The sequence below is a fragment of the Pelmatolapia mariae genome, linkage group LG7 (genome assembly GCF_036321145.2).
Source record: "Pelmatolapia mariae isolate MD_Pm_ZW linkage group LG7, Pm_UMD_F_2, whole genome shotgun sequence".
NCBI classification, from domain to species: domain Eukaryota; kingdom Metazoa; phylum Chordata; class Actinopteri; order Cichliformes; family Cichlidae; genus Pelmatolapia; species Pelmatolapia mariae.
The window spans coordinates 18,199,896-18,222,514 of record NC_086233.1 but is presented as its reverse complement, the minus strand read 5'-3'; the positions used below and the strand labels follow the sequence as shown (position 1 = coordinate 18,222,514).

Below are 22,619 nucleotides of genomic sequence, written 5' to 3'. Positions count from 1 at the left end.
CATGCCATTGGATAGAGGAAGAGTCCCTGGAAAGAAGATCTGCAGCACTAGCGTGCAAAAGATTGAGAGGGTCTCACACATTTGACATGCTTGCTGGTGCGCTTGATGATATCCATTGCCAATACAAGATTAGAGGCAAAGTTGTAAGAACCACAACTGATAGTGGATCCAACTTTGTCAAGGCCTTCCACATGTTTGGGGCACAAAATGATGCAGATGAAGATGAAGCTGAAGATGAAGCAGACCCAGAAACTCTTGACCTGACTGACCATATTGACTACCATGAGGCAAGTGCAATTCTTGATGAAGACTCTGGTTTGGAGTATCAACTCCCGCCTCATCAGCGATGTGCATGTCACCTGCTAAACCTTGTGGCAACAACTGATGCTTCCCTAGCAGAGAGCATGAATGACACCTACAAGAGGCTCTCCCGTGCAACCTTTGCAAAATGCCAGGCCATTTGGAACAAAACTGGCCGGTCTCATTTGGCTAATGAAGTGGTAGAGGACAAGTGTGAGCTACAGCTCATTCGTCCCAATGCAACACGGTGGAATTCAACCTACCTTGCCATTGAAAGCATAATACGCATCATTGATGAGAAGGGGGAAGATGCCATCAGGAGCATTTGTGAGGAGTTCAAGGTGAAAATGTGAGTAAAATTGGACACCTACCAATATGGTTGCAAATTTTGTGAATTTTCCTTAATGGATGGTTAAAAACATGAGCAGACTCTTAATATTAAATCAGAAGATCCCTATTATAGTCATGGTGGGTTTTGTTGTTGTGTCTTACAGGTTGAGTCCTGCAGAAGTTGCATTCCTTAGGGAGTACTGAAAGCTTCAAACATCCTTCAGTCTGAGTCCACTTCCTTTATGGGATGGCTCCTGCCAGTAATCCAACAACTACTGTCCAAACTTAGCAGGCTGGAGACATCAAGCAAGACATGCGTGCCACTCATCAGAGCCCTGCAAAATGGCCTTCAAAAGCATTTTGGACCGATGATGGAGGATCCAGAGTTGGCTGCAGCTGCAGTCCTCTTACCCAAGTTCAAGACTTCCTGGGCTGACAGAGCAGATGTAATAGAGGCTGGTAAGGATTCATGTGATCCCATTTTTGTGTATTTTTACATTTGAGCACATGCTTAAGTGAGTATTTCACCTAATATGTTGTAAGTTATTGATGGTCTGTCCTGAATACTAAACAATCCTTCTTGAGAATTTGCCGATTTTAAATTTGTGTTCAGGAATAATCACTGAAATTTAAATAACAAAATTGTGTTATCTACTTGCAATTACAGCCTTGACGTACACCAAACAACATCTTGAAACGACAGAGCATGAAAGTGAGGATCAGCAAAGAGAGTCATCTGATGAAGATGAATTCTTCTCCAGACCAATCTCCAGAAGGCTGCAAAGTGCAGTTGAGCTTGATGGTTATCTTGCTTGTGCCACAGATACTGTGGAGCTGCTGCACTCCTTCTCAGCCATCAAAAACCTCTCTCTTAAACTGAACACAGCTCTGCCTGCTTCTGCCGCGTGTGAACGACTTTTTAGCTGTGCTGGTTTACTCTTCACAGCCAAACGAAGTCGAATAGCATCTGTTAATTTAGAAAACCAGCTCTTGCTGAAACTGAACAAAAGGTTCAGAAAGTAAAGTGTGACAGAAATGATAAGAGTTTAAGACACTTACCTGCCTGTTGTTCAGTGTATGGGGAAAAGTTTAAACGGTTCTACGCATGTTCAGAAACATTTTTGTCATTGTTTTAACAAACAAAATTCCTGCTTTTATATCTACATTTATTTACAAAACAAGTTACCTTTCTATACCTTGTTCATCTGAGAAATGTGCTTTGAGCATAAATATTTATACTGGTGAATCGAGTTGAATGCCTGCTATTAACGACAGAATAAAACATCAGTCTGTTAAAAAGTAATTAGTACTCTGAGTAGTTTTTGAGAAGAGTACTTTGTACTTTTACTCAAGTATTTTTTTAACACCAGTACTTTTACTTGTAATTGAGTACAATTTAACCAGTGTAACAGTACTTGTACTTGAGTACAAATTTTGAGTACTCTTTCCACCTCTGCCAACAAGTCCACCTCTGAATGGCTAAAAAACAAAACAAAACCCAAAATGAAGTTTTTGGAGTTTTGGAGTTTTTGAGTCAGTTATTAATGCTTGAAAACCCTTAAATTTGTCTGAAATAAAACAACTCTGCAAAGAAGAATGGGTCAAAATTCCTCCACAGCAATGTAAAAACTGATTAGCAGTTATCAAAATTGCTGAAATTGTCATTTTTGCTCCCAAGGGTGGCAATCGGGGTTTAGAAGGCAATTATTGTTTCACACTAAACCAAGTAGGTTTGGATAGTTTTTTTCCTTTGATAAATGAAATCATTTAAAAATAGCATTTTTTAAAATTTACTCAGGTTATCAGGTTAAGATTTGTTTCAGATCATCATCTGAAAGTGTGCAAATATGTCAAAACCCCCAATAAAAAAATCAGGAAGGGAGCAAAAACCTTTTCACACACTGCAACGTTACAACTCTTGTCAGGTTTATTCCACACTGCATGTGATGCATGTCGGTGTGAGGGGGTGCACACACAGTGAAACTGAGTGCATCAACCATGGTAACAGTAAACATGCACATATACACAGGAAATAAGAAAAAACAAACAAGGACCCCGTTTAATATGATGCTGATGTCCACCTTTAACAGCAGAGCACTCTAGTGACTCTTCAATGTTTTCACCATCAAATGATTTTAACAGTACAAAGTCTCTTATCATGCAAGCAGGCTGAAATAAAACTGGATCCTATACATATCTCTATAGTGTCTTAGTTGTGTGTGGACAAGAGTGAATCATATCATACATTGTAGGGAGCCCTGCTACCACTGCTTCCATGATGCCAAAAATAAAACAGACAGGGTGAGTCATGGCTCTGCTTATGCTGGTCTCTCTTATTAGGAAGTCCCTGCTTTGAATCAATATCTTCTAGTTGTGACATTTGAAAACATGTTCTTTAGTACTAAAAGAACTAAAATAAACCACCATCAAATCTGTGCCCCAAAAAGAAAGAATACGAAGAGTGAAGCCACTGGAGCCTATCCCAGCTGTCATAGGGGGAGAGGCAGGGTACACCTTGGACAGGTCACCAGTCTGTCGCAGGGCTAACACTAAAATACAGACAACTGTTCTTACTCATATTCACACCTATGGACAATGTAGAATCATCAATTAACCCAACCGCGCCAACTGCACTGTACCCGGAGAGAACCCACGCAAACTCCACACAGAGTAATGATGCATATACTGTAGTCACGTTTCCTTATGCAGCAAATGGTGACATAATCGATAATTATGTTGAGTATATTCCTTCTCCATGCATGTGGGGTTTAGGGCCCATTCAAGCCAGTGTATTGAGAGTCTTATCAAAACTATGAATGCAGAAAAGTACCATTAGATTTTGATCCACCGTGCAATACCATCTGGAAAAAATCTAATTGGCAACAGCTTTGTTTTATCAACATGATAATGATCACAAACACACTGCCAATCCAGTAAAAACATATCTGAATAGAAAAACACAAAATGGAACACTATCTGTCATGGATTGGCCTCCCTAGATCCTGGACTTCAACATTGCTGAAGCAGTGTGGGATCATCTTGACAGAGAACACAGCAAAAACACTGCAACTCCCCAAACAAGTCACAGCTTTAGCTGGCCACATGCCTTAACTTCATCCTTCTTGTGTGTCATTGCAAGTGAGCCCCAAACTTAGTCTCTGCAGAAAGCTTTGACCTCAACGTTGTCATCTCTGCTGGACACTACTCTGCCCACATTAACATCACACCACCACAGACGCCACAGGTGAAGAAACAGCATCACCATCACAGAGTGCTTGCAGCTCTGACAGCCCAGCAGACGTGCACTGAAGCATCTCAAAGATAGACATACAATATGAGTTACATCATTTTAACAATCACACGCATAACTGGTAATTATGTGACTTTTAGGACAATTGAATAATCCTTTGAAGGAAATGTCAGGTCCTAATAACCTTCCAACACCACACTAGGGAGACAAACAGACACAGAGCACATCGATTCAATGCTGTCAACACAAAGAGCTGTTTGTTGGCTAAAAGGCAACATAACCTGAATTACCACAGACTCGTTCCCGACCTTTGCACAAGCCTCCCCCAGAGACATACAGCCTTAAGCAGCATGAGTGCCAGACTTGACAAAAACACTTTCTGCTGTATGTTCACACACACGCAATTATATTTCTTCTCCCACAGAAAGCCAAGAGCTTAATTTCACTACGGAGTTGAGGCGCAAAAATATACCACAGGTAATGTAGTAATGTGGTTATACTCCCTGAGGTCCTTTGTGAATATAAAGGTGGTTTATCAAGCCCTGTATTTAATTTCCTTCTCCCCACTTCCTTGTCTCTTAACTATGCCATTTTGCCTTTTATCACACCTGAAATTGCCGTGTCTTACTAACCGAATCATCCTGGATGAAATGATTATTTTGAAGTTTTATGTGAATTTGTTTGAGCACCTAGAATTAGTTGAATTATGTAACCTGAAACCTGTAATTAATCTGGAATACACTATAATAGCATTAGAAAAGCACAAAGGTGGTTGTACTAAAGTTTATTATGATTAACATAAGCTACACAGCCTATCCAGCTTCCTTCAGAGCATATGGATAAAGCTGTTAACCATTCTGTTAAACTAAACTTCAAAAGTAAATCTCTAGAAGTTCTAAACTTAGGGCATATTCTCATGGCAGTTAAACAAATGCACATTATGAATGTTTGTTTTTTTGCTCAGACTCTGATGAGATGATCAACAGTACAATACTATAATTGCGAGCATCCAGTTAGCTTAGCTTAGCATGGAAATTGGCAGAATAGGCAAGCAGCTAGAGGGACTCTTCTCATTGTGATGTTTCCAGGAAAGCGTGAACACCTGAGCAATTAGCCATTGCACCTGGCTAAGAAATTGTTCCGACACCTAACTCACTTTAAAATGAAAACTGTAGCTTTCACAAGAGATAGACTGTGATGTTGCTTAGTAATCTTACGGCAGTGAGTAGATTTTTTATACTTTAGACCAATTATTTAAGACATTATTTAAACATTTGAGATCTCAAATGTCAGGATTTTCAACTTTTTGGACTTTCATAGCATGGTAATTATTTTAAGCATATGCTATTAAATCAATAAAATATTCAAAATAGTTGCAGCCAAGGGGTTTAAGTGGATCAGAAAATCATTAAATCTTTTCTTGTTATCATTTTGTATGCATTTAAATGTCAATAAAGCTGCAGTTTCTGTATTTTAGCATCTGGCTAAATAACAAAACTAAAATGAGCAGAACTGCTTTGCATTGCTTTTTTTTTCCTGTAGTGGCAGATGATTGCAAGTTCATTGTTTAAAATAGAGGTCCACAAATTTAAGCAAAGTCAATTTTCATTTTATTTCACATGTCTGTAACAGATTGTGGATAGGAAGAAGAAAGGTTATCTTGTTGAGTTATCTGGTTATTAATTCATATTGTGACGTGACTGCTATCATCATACTATAATGACTGCAGAGTATGCATGTCTGTATGTTTATTCCCAAACTCCTCCTAGATGACTGATTGGTACAATCTAAGATACCAATATTTCCAACAGCTAACATCTACGTGGTACAATATTTACTTACAATAAAAGTACTCTGTCTTTGTATCAGTATATAAAAATAATGGTTTATGAGTGTACACTCCTGTTTTTATGCACATAAAATGAACATAGCATTTGCACATTCATAGGCATGTTACGTGTATGTCTGTGAAGGTTCTCAGTCATCCAGGTCATCGTAGTCTAAGGAGCTTAAACTTACAAACTTAACAATGTGGTGTATGCTGTAGAGTGTAGCGAGGAATGCCCAGACCTCTACATTGGAGAGACCAAACAGCCACTTCACAAGCGCATGGCACAACATAGAGCTGGGCGATAGAATGATAACGATATGTATTGTGAAATAACTTTTTCTTGATAGAAAAATTAAACTATTGCGATAGGCCTCATCTCTCTTGTCCTCTTAAAAAAAAAGAAAGAACAGCCAATCCAAATTAAATAGCGCAGAGCCGAACCAATCACAGCCGCAGCGTCACGTCACGTGACTTGTTACGTACAGCACAAGTGCCAAGGCGCACATGTGTATTTGTTTTTGCAGCCGTGCCGCCCGGGTAATGGAGGAAATGAGTTTGCCGACTAGAGAAAAATCAACCGAGAGCGTGAGCGAAGGTTACCGAAGAAAAAACAGATGATGGTTCCAATGCCGGAGAGCTTGTCGAACGGAAGGGCAATAGAAGTTCCGTAGTGTGAAGGTATTTCGGCTATTTCAAGTCTGACAAAAAACAGAGTAGCGCGCACTGTAAATTGTGCCGAAAGCAAGTCTGGAAATACAATAAACCGGTGCATGCTCAATCTCTGACTGAAAGCGCTAATTCGTCATTCGGCTTTGTCAGACTAAAGTAACTGTTAAAACTGTTTGAAAAGCTAAGCTATACAATAAGGAGAGATTGAGAATTTCCTTTTAGTTCTCAGTTTATTTGATATTGACAAAAGTTAGTCAATTTTGTCTGTTCCTCTGTAAAACGAACTAAGATTTATTTTTAGAATTAAAATTTTGTTTCTAAGTGGAATTGACAATTTAGTAGTCTGTTTTGTTTGTTCTATTTTGAAACTTAAACGCTTTAGCGGCTGCCTTTTGTGTAGTTTGCAATATTTGCCTTTATTTATCTGAAACTGAAGTGTCATGTTCCTTAAGTACATCTACCCTGTTGAACTTATTATGGGAAATAAATATTTAAATCAAAACAAGCTGCAGATTATTTCACATTTTACTTGTGAGCAACGGCACATTTCAATCTTACAAATATAGTTATTTGGCTTATATCGTGATATATATCGTTATCGCCTGAAATGAAAAAAACATATCGTGATATGAAAAAATCTTATATCGCCCAGCTCTAGCACAACATAGAAGAGCCACCTCCACAGGACAAGACTCAGCAGTTCATCCGCATCTAAAGGACAAAGGTCACTCTTTCGTGGATGCCAATGTTCATATTTTGGACAGAGAGGACAGATGGTTTGAAAGAGGAGTGAAAGAAACCATTTATGTCCACTGTGAGCGACCATCTTTGAACAGAGGCGGTGGTTTACGACACCAACTGTCCCACACCCGTTTTCACACTTTGGCTCATGTGATTAGGTAGAGGATCATCAGGGGGTCCTTTGTCCCTCTTTGGGGGGATACTCCCACTGGGTTTAAATCTGGGACTCTCCACCATTTGACTCTTAGAACTGAAGAAGCTTCTCGGATGAGAGGTGAAACGTCTTCAAGCAACTTAAAGAAGTCCAGACGCTTTTCTTTCTAAGCTCCTTAGACCATGTTACATGTACAATTTAAAGCTTATGATAGGGTTTAATTTTTAACAACAGGCAGGTTTTTATTTTCTATCTGAAGCCCCTTTACATTTCCATGGCATGAACTGAAGGGGAAAAAGGGTCACGACAGATGGGAGATCGAGGAGAATCTTTCCAGACATTTGCTTGCTACACTGAAAGAGCTATGCTCATGTAACCATACCAAGTTGATTCTGTTCATCTGGATGTAGCGAAAATCCCAAATCTTGGGATCCCAAAATCCCAAAAGGTTGATTCTGTTCAGATGAACGAATCAACCTTTTGGGATTTGGATGATTGAGCATGCATCAAGACATACCAAGTTTGATGCCGGCATGCGAAAAACTGCCCGTATGATGGGTTTCTGCTAATATATCAAATGATCAACTGTGTTGCATTGGTCAAAGGGCTAATGTGAGATGACTGGAACTAAGTAGTCTGCAGTATCTGTGGTAAGGCTTACAGTAAAAACTAAACTGGACTAATGCAGAAGAAGGCTAGAAGTCATCAATTTGAGTTTAAGCTCTTTACCATCACTTGTCAAATTCCACCTTTAATCTATCGATAGACTTTATTATTGATTTTACAGTAGTTATCAATACAAAACCTGCCAGTATATTCTAGGATGTAGTTGGCTAAATTAAAAAAGAGCTGTAAACTTCAGTCTCAGATGAGTCAAATACATCTCTGCCCACAGAGAAACTAAATCCATATTTTTAAAAAGGCTGTTTATAAATTACTTACATTAAAATACGGACTCTACGTATTTTGTTTTTCTACTATTAAATCCCTGATGCTAGGTCAGAGTCACTTTCGCATAGTGACGGTCCAAGCTAACGCTAGAAAAATACATTTTAAGGTGTAGCAGAGGTAATGAAATGAGAGGACACCACTGACCCGCTGCAACAAGTCACTGAAGCTATTAGTGACCTCACCCTGTCTCACACTCACAGTTTCTGGATACTAGCCTCTCATTTTTTTCACTGACACACCCCACTCACACAACTTCACTGTCTATACTGTCTGTATGCTAGTGCTGATAGGCACAATGTGGTTTCTCCTCATCACTAATCTGCTGAGCACGTGGTGCCCGACACTCATGGACAAACCCGCAATATGTCTCTGGTAGGAAGTACGATTGCTGCGTGAAAACCCTAGGACTTCCTGTCCCTCTGCGCTATCGGGAAGTACAGACTCAGCTCACAGTGGAGGGGCGTACGCTTACACACATGCACAGACACATACACACATGCTCCCCCACGGCAACAATGACTCAACAGCTTAGTAATCAACCACAAAGACACACACTGTGCCGCAGCTTTACACCAGCAGCATCAAAACAAAACAAATTAAGTTTGGAGGCTGGTAGGCAGAAAGCATCCTGCATTGCTGTTGCAGAGCTCTTGCTCACAAACCACGGTCAGATCTGTCCCTATACTATTGTAAGATGTTTACCTTACACTTTAAAATCCCATTAGATTAATACACTGTGCTTTATTAATAAAAACAAAATTGAATTAAATGACTTTGAGTGGAGAACTGTTGTGATCCACACTGGTAAAGCACATCCCTGAACCACGCCCTGAATGTCATGACTCATCAGTCCCCCTCTGTTGTCCATCCATGCCAACAGGGAGTGGGAAGGGAATGAGAAAGACAGAGAGAGCAAGAGAGAGAGAGAGAGGGAGGGGAGGTCATCAACAGAAGAATCAATGATGAGGATGAGAGGAAAGAAGAAAAGGAGATGCTCATGCTGAGAAACAAAAGAGAGCAACAAAGACGTGAGCGCACTGTGGGTGGGACTCACCAGCTCGACCGAACCATAGTGTTTCCTGCTGAAGTCTCCACGCCTGCACCCCAAGTCCTCTGAGGCAGAGCTGTAACACAGAGGAACGGTCAGACTCAGATGCATGTCCTATGTGCTCTCATCACATACATATACAATGCATAAACTGTGACATCGTTCATACACAAGTGGCAGTTGCAGCATCTGTTTTTCTTCAGTCTCTTTATCATAATATATATAATATAGTATTACTAGAGAACACCTGTTTGTGTTTGTGTGTGTCCCACCATTCTTCATTCAAACAGTACATGGTTACAAGGCAATGCATGCAAAGAAGGCGTCTGCACAACTCGGTAACCTCTTTAGCTTCTGTTACTGAGCTGTGATTTCCACTGATGAGGAAGACCAAAAAGAAAAAGTCTGTCTAACCTGACTGGTAAAGTCCTATGAGGCCCCGTGAATGGAGAAGCTGGAGACCACAGGTAAGTACTAATACATTTCTGCTAACTCTTTCCACATGCACGTCCCGCTTATTTTCCTCTGCTAACACCTACGTTTGGGTGCGCTGATACAATGATCCTGCCCATCAATGTGCTTAAATTTCCAGCTATTTCATCACACCGTGAGATATTTTGGCTTATTTATGCATATCTATGGTCTCAGGTATGTACTTTTACTGCTTTAAAAAGTTATTGAATGACAAGTGCATTTGAAACACTCACTTTTCAGCTACATGCTTTGAGGACAGGCAGTAGTGAATCACACTACAAGAATAAGTCATTGGAGCCACCTGAGGCTACTGGTACTCATCACTTAACCGCTTAATGCATCGTGTCCTCCATACTCACATGCCACCAGTCAGTCTTGTGTCATATATAAACATTTTCAAGTTGGCTTTATCAAAGTATTAAGTTTATCAATGCATTATAACACACCACGAGCTGGCTCCTCTCACACTACTGTCTCACTTTTCATCTAAGCACCACCTGGACAATTGTAGGAAAATCAGGGTGACTAGGTCAGTGGAGCTGCCAGAGGATAGAGCCATTTAATTATTCATAGTTGCCTATTACTTCTTTTATGCACTATGCTCACTAAAGGACTATAATACCATTTATTAAGTATTTACTATACACTCACCAGCTACTTCCACTGCTTATTAATGGATTTAGGCATGAAACATGGTCACAACAACCTGCTTAAGTTCAAACTGAGTATCAGAATGGGAGGGAAAAAAGATGATTTAAGTGACTTTGAAAGGCAACATTAACTCAAACTAAGGTATGCAGAATAGCATCTCTGACTGCATAACACGTCCAACCTTTAAGCAGATGGGACACAGTAGCAGAAGACCACACAGGGTACCGCTTCTGTCAACAACAGAAGTGTAAACAACATGACATCCCGCTCTGTATCAAAGGTTCAGGCTGGTGCTGGTGGTTTAATGGTTTGGAGGATAGTTGCATCCCATCCCTTTGTCCCAGCATGATAGCACACCATGTCACAAAGCTCAGATCATCTCAAACTAGTTACCTGAGCATGACAGTAAGTTAACTATACTCAAATAACCCCCACAATCACCAGATCTCAGTCTAATAGAGCAACTTTGGGATGTAATGCAATGGGAGGTTGGCATCATGGATGCACAGCTGACAAATCTGTAATAACTGTATGGTGCTACTGAGCCATCATGTACCAAAATCTCTGATGGATGTTTCCAGCACCATGATGTATCTGTGCCATGAAGATTTAAGGTAGTTCTCATGGCGAGTGGCCAGTGAGTGTCTAAAGAAAAAAAAATCAAATCCAGTTTTTCCACTTGTGGCCACTCCTTCAACGTGAGTATCATCTTCAAAGCAATCATTTTGGAGAGGCTGAGCAGCTTTAGGTACCTCGGCGTCTACATCTCTGAGGACCTCACCTGGTCACTGAACACCACACAGCTGGTCAAGAAGGCTCAGCAGCGGCTGTATTTCCTGAGGGGGCTGAGGAAATTTGGTATGTCGGCCAAGATCCTCAGCAGGTTCTACAGCTGCATTGTGGAGAGCACACTGGCCAGCTGCATCACTGCATCGTATGGCAGCACTACTGCTATGGACCGCAAACGCCTGCAGAGAGTAATAACAACTGCAGAGAAGACCATCAGGACTCCGCTGCCCTCTCGGCAGAGCATCTACCATCGCAGAGTCCAGAAGAGAGCTGCCTCCATCTTCAAAGACCCCACACATACATTATTTCTATTGTATATATTAATCGGCATCTGTAGGTGGACAGCAAAGAAAGAATTTCATTGCACAGAGAAATGCCTTTTTCTCTTGTAACACGTGACAATAAATACTTCGAATCTTGAATCTTCTGCTTGTATTCACATTGGATTACTAGCAAATGTGAACAGTGTACTGTAATATGGGAATTCTATGTGGGGCTGTCTGTGCTTTTGTATTATTTGTCCTTTCCAAATTTACCACTTTAACTACTGCTTCTTGCCCTTTGCACAAAATATTTTTTTAGAGGTAGGATCAAAAGTTATAAGGGGAATAAAGAAAACTGGAGTGGCGGGTGAAAGCAGTGAGGAGGGCAGGGGTACAAGGGTGAGACTCTTAGAGTTCAGGCGGGGGTCAGCGAAAAGGTTGCCATGACCCAAAGGGCACTTCTTTCCATTTTCAGTTATCCTACTTGTCCTTTTGGTCATTGGCATTAAATTCATATTGCGTCTTTCCTTCTTATGGTTTTCTTTTCTTTTCTCTGTCTGTTTCTCAGTATGGTGTGGCTGCCAGCAGCACAGTGACTGACCCGGGAGCTGTGTCCAACTCACGTCTGATTGAGATGGGGGTCCTGATTGAATTAGGCTCGAGTGATAGATGGAGATTGGTGTGGAGAGATGACTGCTGGTGATACACACTCGCACAGAGTTGACACAGGGACAGATTCAAACCAGTGCGCGCGCACACACACACACACACACACACACACACACACACACACACACACACACACACACACACACACACACACACACGTAAAAGTTAAAAAATACTAATACAAAACAATTTAAGTGTTTCTCCAATATGAATAACCTTATCTGGTCCTAAAAGCATTATAATGGAGACATAAAGTAGTATTGCACAGAAGGGACAGAAAATAAGGAGCTGTTTTCTTTCTGGTTTAAGGAAAAATAAAATGATGACAAATTGAAAACACTAAAACATGCACAAGCGTAAGTTCTCCAATTTTCATTCTAGTTGAGATATAGATGAAAAGAGCAATAGCATTAGAGATCTGAGTCACTAAGCTTATCACAGCATAGCTCTGACTCGCAGCTATAACATATTTAACACGGACACGGCACTTTCATGAATCTCATCATTTAACACTGAGAGGAAGTAAACAAGTGGATTTTTTTCCTCTCAGTGGTAAGTAAATTACAGCAAAAGCTGGTCAGTCATTCAAGTGTTTTTGTGTTTATAAATGTCAGGTTTGACACTCGGTGCTCCACACAAAAGACCAAATATTGGTTTCCGTCCCTACAAAAACTTTGCTAAGCGACTCTGGCCTCAGTATGACAGCACTGAATTGCCCTACAGTACTGCTGATACACCCATGTATCACTGCTTATTTTTAGTCATGACAATCGTGTTATTATCGATCCAACGTAATCCATGTAGAAGATATTCTTAGTAGCAATTTAAAAAGCCTCAAATCTTAAAGATGAATTGAAAAGAAGAAGCGAGCCCAGTAGAATTCTAAAACGATCAATTAATTTGTCTATTCACAGCAGGCAGCGTTCTCAAAGTTCCCTTTGTGACGCTTTATTTCTTTGGAATGCTAAATGTCATAAGAATCTAGTTAAATCCCATTAGCAATAAAACCATTTATGAAGCAATGGCACTGCCAAATAGAAGTGGATGTGCAATGCAATTCGTCATGCTGTGCAGTGTCATTCCCTTCCTCAAATGTTAATCAGAGAAGTTCCAGAAAGAAGAGAAGAGTGGCAGAAACAATGCCTCTCTGTCTATAGAATTTTATAAGATTAGACTGAACATAGAGAGCTGGATAGAAAATCACAGGTGCTGCTACAGTACCAGTTCATGCTCACATATGAGACATGTTTTTCTTTACAAGCATACACACTGAGTACACATGGATCTGGGCAAATATCTCACAACTTGCAGTATCACTACAGACATAACTCTTGGAGAGGAAGTTTGTGTGGAGTTAAAGTTATTCGGCTGTCACGCAGCAACTGTGTGAAAACTGAAGTTGCATGTTCTCATCGGTAGCATGTTCTCAGTATGCTAGCTGGTGCTTCAGGACAAATTGTTCAAACACAAGCACAAGTGTGTGTAACCTATCACAGAACTGCTTAAATCTTTAAAGGCCTTTATGATTTATACATTTAACTTATGAGAGTAGGATTAGAAGGCAAGGGGTAACACCAGAAGGTTTCTGCTCTCTGTATGTGGTCCACCTGTGATCCGTCTTCTGCTAACCAATCACATTTGAACGGGATCGTACTGGGTGCAGTAAACAATCCACAATAAGGACAAAACATAAGGAGTGCAATTGCCAAATTATTATTTCCCCTGTGGGGGGAAATAATTATTTGATCCCCTGGTGAATTTATAAGATTTCTCACTTCCAGAGATAAGAAGTCTCTAATATTTATGATAGTTCCATTTTAATGGATAGACAGTGTTTTATTTTGTTTTTTTTCTGGATGTTTGGTTGATATTCTGACTGGCTTTGTACACATGTGTCACACAGATTACAACCAAACCTGTACAACACTGGAATGGGCTAAAAGACCATCACAAAGAGGCTTGGCGAGAACTTAACAGCTATTGACGCGATTATTCAAAAATGAAAGAAGTATAAAATAATCAATTGCCTTTGATTTGGAGATCAATGCAAGAGCTTGCCTTTTGGGACGAGGATGATCATGATAAAGGTGATGGATCAATCCAAAACTACACAGGAGGAGCTTGTTAATGATTATAATTGACTGGAGACAGTCACCAAGAACATCATTGGGAACACACTATGCTGTAATGGACTGAAGTCTTACATAGCCCACAATATCCTCCTATTCAAGAAGGCACATATAGAAGCTTCTCTTAAGTTTGCCAGTGAACACGAAATGATCCAGAGAAGGCTTGAGCTGTGGACAGATTAAACCAAAATAACGCTCTCAGGCATCAACTCAACCCACCATGGTTGGCGGAAGTGAAATGCTGAGTATGGCCTAAAGAACAAAATCCCCACAGTCAAGCATGGAGGTGGAAACATTATGCTTTGGGGCTGTTTTTCTGCTAAGGGTGCTGGACAACTTCATCTCATTGAGGGGCCAATGAATAGGTATGTGTACTGTAGTGTTGGACCAGAACCTCCTGAACACTGAAGATGGGTAGTGGATGAGTCTTCCAGCATGACAATGACACAAAACATACCACCAAGGCAACAAAGGAGAAGAAGAAGCATATTAAGGCTACGGAGTGACCTAGCAAATCTCCAGACCTCAATCCTATAGAAAATCTATAAAGGAAGCTGACGCTTCGAGCTGCTAAGCAGCCGCCAAGAAACTAAAAGAATTTATAGAGTTTTGTAAAGAGGAGTGGGCTAAAATCCCTCCAGGGTTGTCTGCAAACCTGGTGACAGACTACAAGAAGAATCTTACAGCTGTGAACAAGGATTTCTCTACTAAGTTCTGGCATCAAAACCATATATAGTCTCACAATGCTGCTGCCTTTTATTAGTTTTTCAAAAGTCATCTGCATAGGAAACAATAGTACAGGAAGTCCTCACCTAGAGATCCACCGGCGACACCAGAAGCCCCAAAATATTAGCCATTGTTCCTGAAAGCTAACTCAACTGATTAGCTGATGGGTGCTCAGCTTGATTCAGTGAATAACAGTGTGCTATTAGCTGTATACCTTCCACATTTTGAATATCTTGTGTTACCATGCACCATGTACCACGATTGCCTATTATGACCCCCATGTTTAGCTCCCTTTTCCTTTTTGGCCAACACCCTCTATTTCCCTTCTACCTCCATTTAACTCCTCACTCTGTGGTAAGGTTTATTTGTCTCTGCAGATGAGATAAAGGCAGAGATAGGGCTGTTAATACATAATGCCCACTCAGGCTTAAAGGTTGTGTGTGTGTGTGTGTGTGTGTGTGTGTGTGTGTGTGTGTGTGTGTGTGTGTGTGTGTGTGTGTGTGAACTACAGGATGTATCCATCATCGTCTCCTTACACTCTCCCATCCCTCATTCTTGCCTCTGCTACAGAGATGCGATTAAGAAAGTGGTCCAGCACAACAATACCTTCAACTATATGTGCCGTGGGTTTTTCTGCCCATAATGGGAGTTGCTGCCCTTCACTGTACCTCTGAGAGAGAGGGTCATGAAAGGGACTGTATCTTGGAGGAAGGTGATTAGGTGAAATTACCTCAACCATCTCCTTAATGAGAACCACTGCATCTCCCAGTGAAGCTCATTTTCTTCATTTTATTAGTTTGGAGCTTCCAATGATGCATGAAGATTCTCATATTTTGAGTTAGGGCTGAACTGTGAGAAAGATGCATGTACAAGTGGTTCTGCATGCAGAGTAATCAAATCTTTACAACTGATATTTTTTGACTTATTTTTATTTATTTTTTTTATTTTTTCAAAACCTCACAACCTCCATAACGCTCAAAGGGAAAAACATTGTTGCCAGACCGAGACTGCATCTTTATATGTTCTGGAAAATGAAAGAAATTTTAGCACATGTGTGAGGTGTAGCCAGTTGCTTGTTTGTGCTCAAGGTGGTTTCAGTCAGACCAAACAGATAAGCAACATTCATGCTGTGCTAACAAACTATTAGAGAGGTGGAACAAGCTGCGGGAGTGAAGTGCCCTGAATGTTATGAGGAACATGTACCTGTCAGAGAACAGAGGAGGAGGAGTGTAACACAGACAGGATTTCAAGTATATATTCCAATTTATACACATACTCACTGGTGACAATATAAGGTACACCTGTTTAACTGATTGTTAATATAGCTATTCTTTCAGCCAATCACATGGGAGCAACTCAGTACATTTAAACATGTAGACATAGCCAAGGACAACCTGCTGAAATTCAAACAGAAGAACCAGAAGAATGAAAAAAAAGGAGATTTGAATGTGGCTTCAATGTTGCTGTTCTACACACACAGGTTCACAGAGAATCATCAGGGAAAATCCTGTGAGCGGCAGTTCTCTGGGTAAAAATGCCTTATTCACCATAGGAGTCAAAGGAGAATGACCAAACTGCCTTAAGTCGATAACGAACCAATACTAACTCAACCACTGGCTACATCCAAGGTATGCAGAAAAGCATCCTAACATGTCGAATCTTGAAGTAGATGGGCTGCAGAAGGAGAAGATCATACCAGGTGCCACTCCTGTCAGCCAAGAACAGGAAACTGAGGTTACGGTTCATGCAGGGTCACCAACATTGGACAACAGAAGATTGGAAAAAAGCTGCAAGGCCTGATTAGTATCGAGTTGTGCTGCAACATTCACATGGTAGGATCAGAATCAGTTGTAAACAACAGGAATGGATGGCTCCATTCTGCCTTCTAGCAAAGGTTGAGGTTGGTGCTGGTGGTGTTATAGTGTGGGGAATAGTTTCTTGGCACACTTTAAACCCCACTCTTATACACCACATCCTACCCGAGTATTGCTGCTAACCATGTCTGTCCCTTTATGACTACAGTGTACAGATCTTCTCGTGGGTGCTTCCTACAGGATAATGTGCGACGTCACAAAGCTCAAATCATCTCACACTGCCTTCCTGTACATGACAGTCTGTTCACTTTACTCAAACTGCCTCCATAGTCACCAGATCACATTCTAATAGAACGTGTTGGAACAGGAGATCAAATCATGGATGTACAGCCAAGAAATCTGGAGCAACTGTGTGATGCCATCATGTCCGTCATGATCATGTATAAGGAATGTTTCGAGCACATACAATTAAGGAAGTTTGGAAACTAAAAGGTGTCCAACTAAGATGTACTGGTAAAGTGTATCCGATAAGGTAACCAGCGAGTGTATTTATATATTTCATAACAACATTAAAATCCTCAACTCTGAAATCAATATAGATAGTTAATCTATATACCATCCCCCCACCCCTGCTGTCTGTGCCTGTAACACAGTGTACTAAAAGTGTGTACATGATGAACTTTACATCTGCTTCACATCACCTTGTTTGCATCAGAGCAGCTAGTCCACTTTCAGGCTTGTATGACTGGCTGTAAGCCCATCAAGCTACCTCACTCTCCTGACATGGTGTGTCATTACATGGTTTTGAGATATAGCACAGCTGAAATTATAGTCCTGCATTTGAAGCCACCCATATGTTTAGACATCATAGCTTGAACTCTGCACCACAGCAGTCCAGACAATCACTTTCCAGCAGCATAATGGCTGTTAGCCAAAGCAAAATGACTTTGAAAGCTCAGAGCAAAGAGAAATCGCTTCGAAACGAACAAGGTAAGATGGATATTCATTACTCAAGTGCTGCCCTCAGTAATGCAGTACAGGAGAGGTTACAAATTGTGGTTTCTGTCACAAGACAATGGACAGCAGCCTTTGAAATGGAGTGAAATGTAGAGTACAACCATCACACGAAACCTCCAACTGCTCCACGAGACTAAACCAGTCATTTTTTCCTATTACATTAAGCACTGTGTGACTCTTTAATCACAACAAAATGGGATTTGTTTATGAGAGAAAAAGAGAAACCTGCAATGCCAACAGGAGCAGGAACAATGCCAAACAAAAGACTTTTGGGGCCGACATAAAATATCCATTAGCTGGTACACAATTCAGAAATAATGTTACTTTTTGAAGGCTTTCCAACACAGGCTGTCATAACAACACATGAAGAAAAACTATAAATATTAGGAATTACTGCAAAAATATGATGTTATACTACCAACTGGAAGACTATTTTTGGGTAGTATGAGAAATTCCTTAAACTAATTTGTTAATTAAGCATTCAGTATCCCAATTATAATTTCTTATTGTGCACTCCAGGATGTGATATAGAAAATTTGCATGTAAATATCAAGGTGAAGTTACTGACAGAGCTGCATAGCACACTACAGTATATGTATGCAAAGTAACTGCTACTCATTAACTTTTCTATAAGGACTTATGAATTATTCCCAATAAAACTAAGTCACAATTTGCAAGAGTGATCACTGAAAGCTAAGATGATGCAGAAATCACACAAAATGGGGCAAAAAAATCCAGATCAGCGATGTTAGAAATCATTTTAAGAATGGACATTTCACAATCATCTTCACACAAACGCTGCAGTATGCTGCTGGCACCTCAGAGTATTTCCTATACACCCAGTCTCTGTGTTCAGCTGTCACTGCAGCCCAAAGCTCTCCCTTTTAAGCTGCTAAAAGAGCCGCAGCGGTGGCATTTCCCATCTACTGTAAAAAAAAAGAAAAAAGAAGAAGAAGAAGAAGCTGGAAATGAGCTCCCACACAGTAAGCAACCTTGGACTACATCTAAACTCAGCTGCTCAGCTTAAGCCAGATGCCTGCCTTCAGTGTGGCTCACATATGTTATACTGACACAAAGCCAGAATGCCGAATGCACCTCCACACCTTGAACTGAAAAGCAGGTTATGAATAATTCATATTTTTCCATGCACATAGCGCCTGTGATGTCTGTTCTCTCGGGAAAAAATGAAAGAAAATAAATGAACCAATTTGGTTTGCTTTTGTTTGTTTTTAATTTTTAAAACTAACGACAGTAATTCGTTAATTAAAAGCTGTACGTTGAGGAGCTTTTTACTTCCAGACTGGAGACTTGTGGATTCAGCGGCGCTTTTAGTTAACAGAAGTAAACGAGCAAAGACCGATAAATCATGCACCTCACACGTAAAGTAGACAGAACTCGACCAAAACCTGCCAGTTAGTGCACAAACAAGTCGCGGATCTAGCAGGTGCCAATGCGCACTTTGCGCACCGACAAATGGTGACAACGCTGGAAGACACCAGAGCAGGTGTTTCCAGCCTAATTTGCGTTCAGCTGCGTAAAATGTGCGAGTGCTGGAGGAGATACGATAGCATGCAATCAACAGATGAGTGAGCGGTATTCACACAGGTATGAGTGGGATTTAGGTTGTTTTTTGTTTTGTTTTGTTTTTTACCGCTGATTGAAAGTCAACAGTTTGTTAGAGGATGGATCCACACTGCTCATGTCCCCATGCGATGTTAGTCCAGCGGACAAGGCGACAGCAAACGGCAAACGGACGTCTTTCTCCACTCCTAACCCGCTAAGAGCGCTTGGTCATCACTGCGGCGCAAACTCCGACAACTGCTGACCAAAAAACAAAAAAGCCCCACAACTGGTATTCCAACTGCTTTTTTTTTTTGCAGCTCTTCCTTCAGAGCCAAAAAACTGTTCACTGCGTGATAGTGAAGCGGAACGGATCTGCCATAGGAGCTGTGCGTTTACTGTGTGGTCGCCCTCGCTCTGTCCCTCTCCTTCTCTTCCCCCTTCTCTCTCTCTCTCTTACACATAGACTCTTCATCAATGGTGCATTTCAAGTGGACACAATTTGTTGCTTGAGGCTGTGCAGCAAAAAGCACCATTCAGAGCGGCTTATTCTTCTCCAGGTTAATGACGCTGTTACATCACAGTCAATTATGCCGTGCGCGAAGCTTCTCGGTATCCCGGAGAGCAAAGTGATGTTCAAGATGCATGACTTCAGGCTGAGGCTCACTTAAGAAAAAAAAAATGTGGAGGGAAATTTAATTTTCGATCTCTTAAGTATCACTTCTGGTACGTAGCAGGAAATGGTCTCCAGTGTAGATTTAGTCAGCTTAAACATGTAAATTGGAAATGTTTGGCTGCCGTTACTTTCTCAAAGTCACGGGCTCCAAGTTGTAACTAAAAGATTTATTGTTGAGAGAGTTGTTGATGTTACTGCATGTCACTGGTTGTCTATAAATGACGAACAGTTTTGGATTGCCAGGTTTTGAAAAATACCGCTGTTGTTGCCAGTTGTAGTAAAAGATCCTGCCAAGTATTTTTCGACAACCTGGCTACTAAAATGATATTATTATTAATGGATAGTGGCCGATTTATAAAGTATTGGTAAATGAGTGAAAACATTAAAAGAGATTTTCCTCTTTCGCTCTATAAATCAATCACTAGTGCACAACATGCTCTGGGGGACTCACAGAAATCTGGTCATATACCAGGTATAAGTAATGAGGGTCTAACTCCACATTCTTTATTTTGCATGAACAAGCACTGGATTTTATTTTTTATTTTTTTATTATTTTAAATGAATGCGATGCTGTGAAGAATAACTGGTTACAGAAAAAAGAAACTGTGTTGCGGCTAGGTACAAGACCCAGCTGATTTGAGTAAATCAGACCAGTGACATCTCAGTTAGCTACAGCTGGATCCATAAGTTTTTACACTTAACAAAAGTAATGAGTTAAGTGTTTGGGAATTACCAACATTTTCTTCTATACAACTCAAATTTCAGACAAAGGAGAATGGACTAGACTTAACAAAAAACGAGACATTTATTGTGGCTGATAACAGACATGAACAAAACAGGGAAACCAAATTAAACGAAGAATTAATCATGAAAAACCTAAACTGGGAAAACTAAATACTAAATACTTGGAAATACCATGGAAACATGGAGACATGAGGGAGTGTAAACAGATGCACCGACAAGGGACTGAGGGAGACAGAGACAATATATACACAGAAGACAAGGAAAGTGGAAAAACATGGGAACACAGCTGGAATGAATAGGCATAAGAGATGGGGAAAGCAAAACTAAACACACTAAACACTGGACGATAGACTGTCAAAATAAAACAGGAAATAAAACACAGACTCAGACACCAGGGCCAGAAGGAAGGAACGTACATAGGAACAAGACAGTCTGGGGAGACATAGGGAGGAGACACAAAGAGACATGGAAACATGGAAACAGAGGGAGGGAGAGACATGACGGGTTGGGAGAACACACATTGATGCACATGACAGACAGGAGAGACATGGAATGAAAAACAAGGAGGGGAACACAAACAGGAACGGGAGATAAAATTCAAAGACACACACACACACACACACACACACACACACACACACACACACACACACACACACACACGGCAAGGGAGACTTAAACACAGATGACGTGACAGACTCACAAGCGACACAGGGGTGAGACAAACACACACGAGGGACCTCAGACAAACCATAAACTGGGAATACCAGAAAACTCAAACGTAGAAAGAACTCGACTCGAGGCTAAACTATAAAACTTGAACTTAAACCATCATTATAATACAAAGGGTCACAAAAACACAAAGTCAAACTCAAAAGACCCAGCATCCTGACAGCGATGGTACCAGTGGAACCAACTGCTGTTTATTGATGATTTTGACTGCTGGTCTAAGCAGTAGCAGGATGAATTGTGAAGCAGACGGGGCTGTACTCTCTAATCTGCAAACAATGCATCTACAAATTGTGGAATCCTTTCAGAATAGTCTGTGAAGGTTTTCAGTCATCCAGGTCATTGTAATCTAAGGAGCATGGAAAGAAAAGTGACTGGACTTGTTTAAGTTTCTTCATAAGGGAGTTTTTCCTTCCCACTCTTGATTCTTGGGGTTTTCTCTGTATTATTGTAAGTTTTTAGCTTAGTTTATAATGTGCCTTGAGGCAACTGCTGTTGCATTTGTGGCACTATATAAATAACAATATATTCAATGGGTGAACAGAGGAAATTTACAAAAATTGCATCATTATCCTTTTTAAAAGATAACAATAACTTTGGATCTGGTCCTCTATTTTAACAGATGAATGTTGTAATCAGAAACAGATCTTAAGGAGCAACCATCGAAACTGTTTTCACAATATTGTTAAGAAGGACTTGAGAAATGAATAAAGCTGTCGCTTAACATCTTAATAAAACAGGACAGGAAAAAAGGAAGGAAAATACTTCTCAGGTCAGTACATGGAATAAATGGATGGCGCACAAAAAGTAAGCAATAATGACACCAGAAACATGTGAAGATGGATTTTAAATCTTATTTCTGAGCTCTCTCGCGTTTTTCCCTTTAAACACACAGACACAGCAGGTGAAATGTGATCTTTAGTATATATGATACCTTCACAATAGCGCAGCCACAGCCTGTGTCTCAAGCTCAGCCTACGTACACACACACACACAACATGAAAGACTGCAGGAATGCTCGGCTCAGGCTACATGGCACTCAGCTGCTCATCAATTTTTAATCAGCAGAAACCCCCCTCTGTGACATGCCATGCTACAGGAAAA

At 40.6% G+C, this 22,619-nt stretch overlaps 1 protein-coding gene across 3 annotated transcripts in view; it reads right to left on the bottom strand.

The window, feature by feature from the left end:
• garnl3 (GTPase activating Rap/RanGAP domain like 3) overlaps window positions 1-22,619 on the bottom strand; it is a 90,434-nt gene that overhangs the window by 49,768 nt on the left and 18,047 nt on the right. For 2 of the 3 annotated variants that reach the window (XM_063478209.1, XM_063478211.1), the window contains exon 2: window positions 9,281-9,350. In XM_063478209.1, coding sequence (XP_063334279.1) covers window positions 9,281-9,350 — 70 coding nt within the window. Of the gene's footprint in view, window positions 1-9,280; window positions 9,351-19,457; window positions 19,787-22,619 lie in introns of those variants that run through there. The other variant, XM_063478210.1, reaches the window with a different exon arrangement.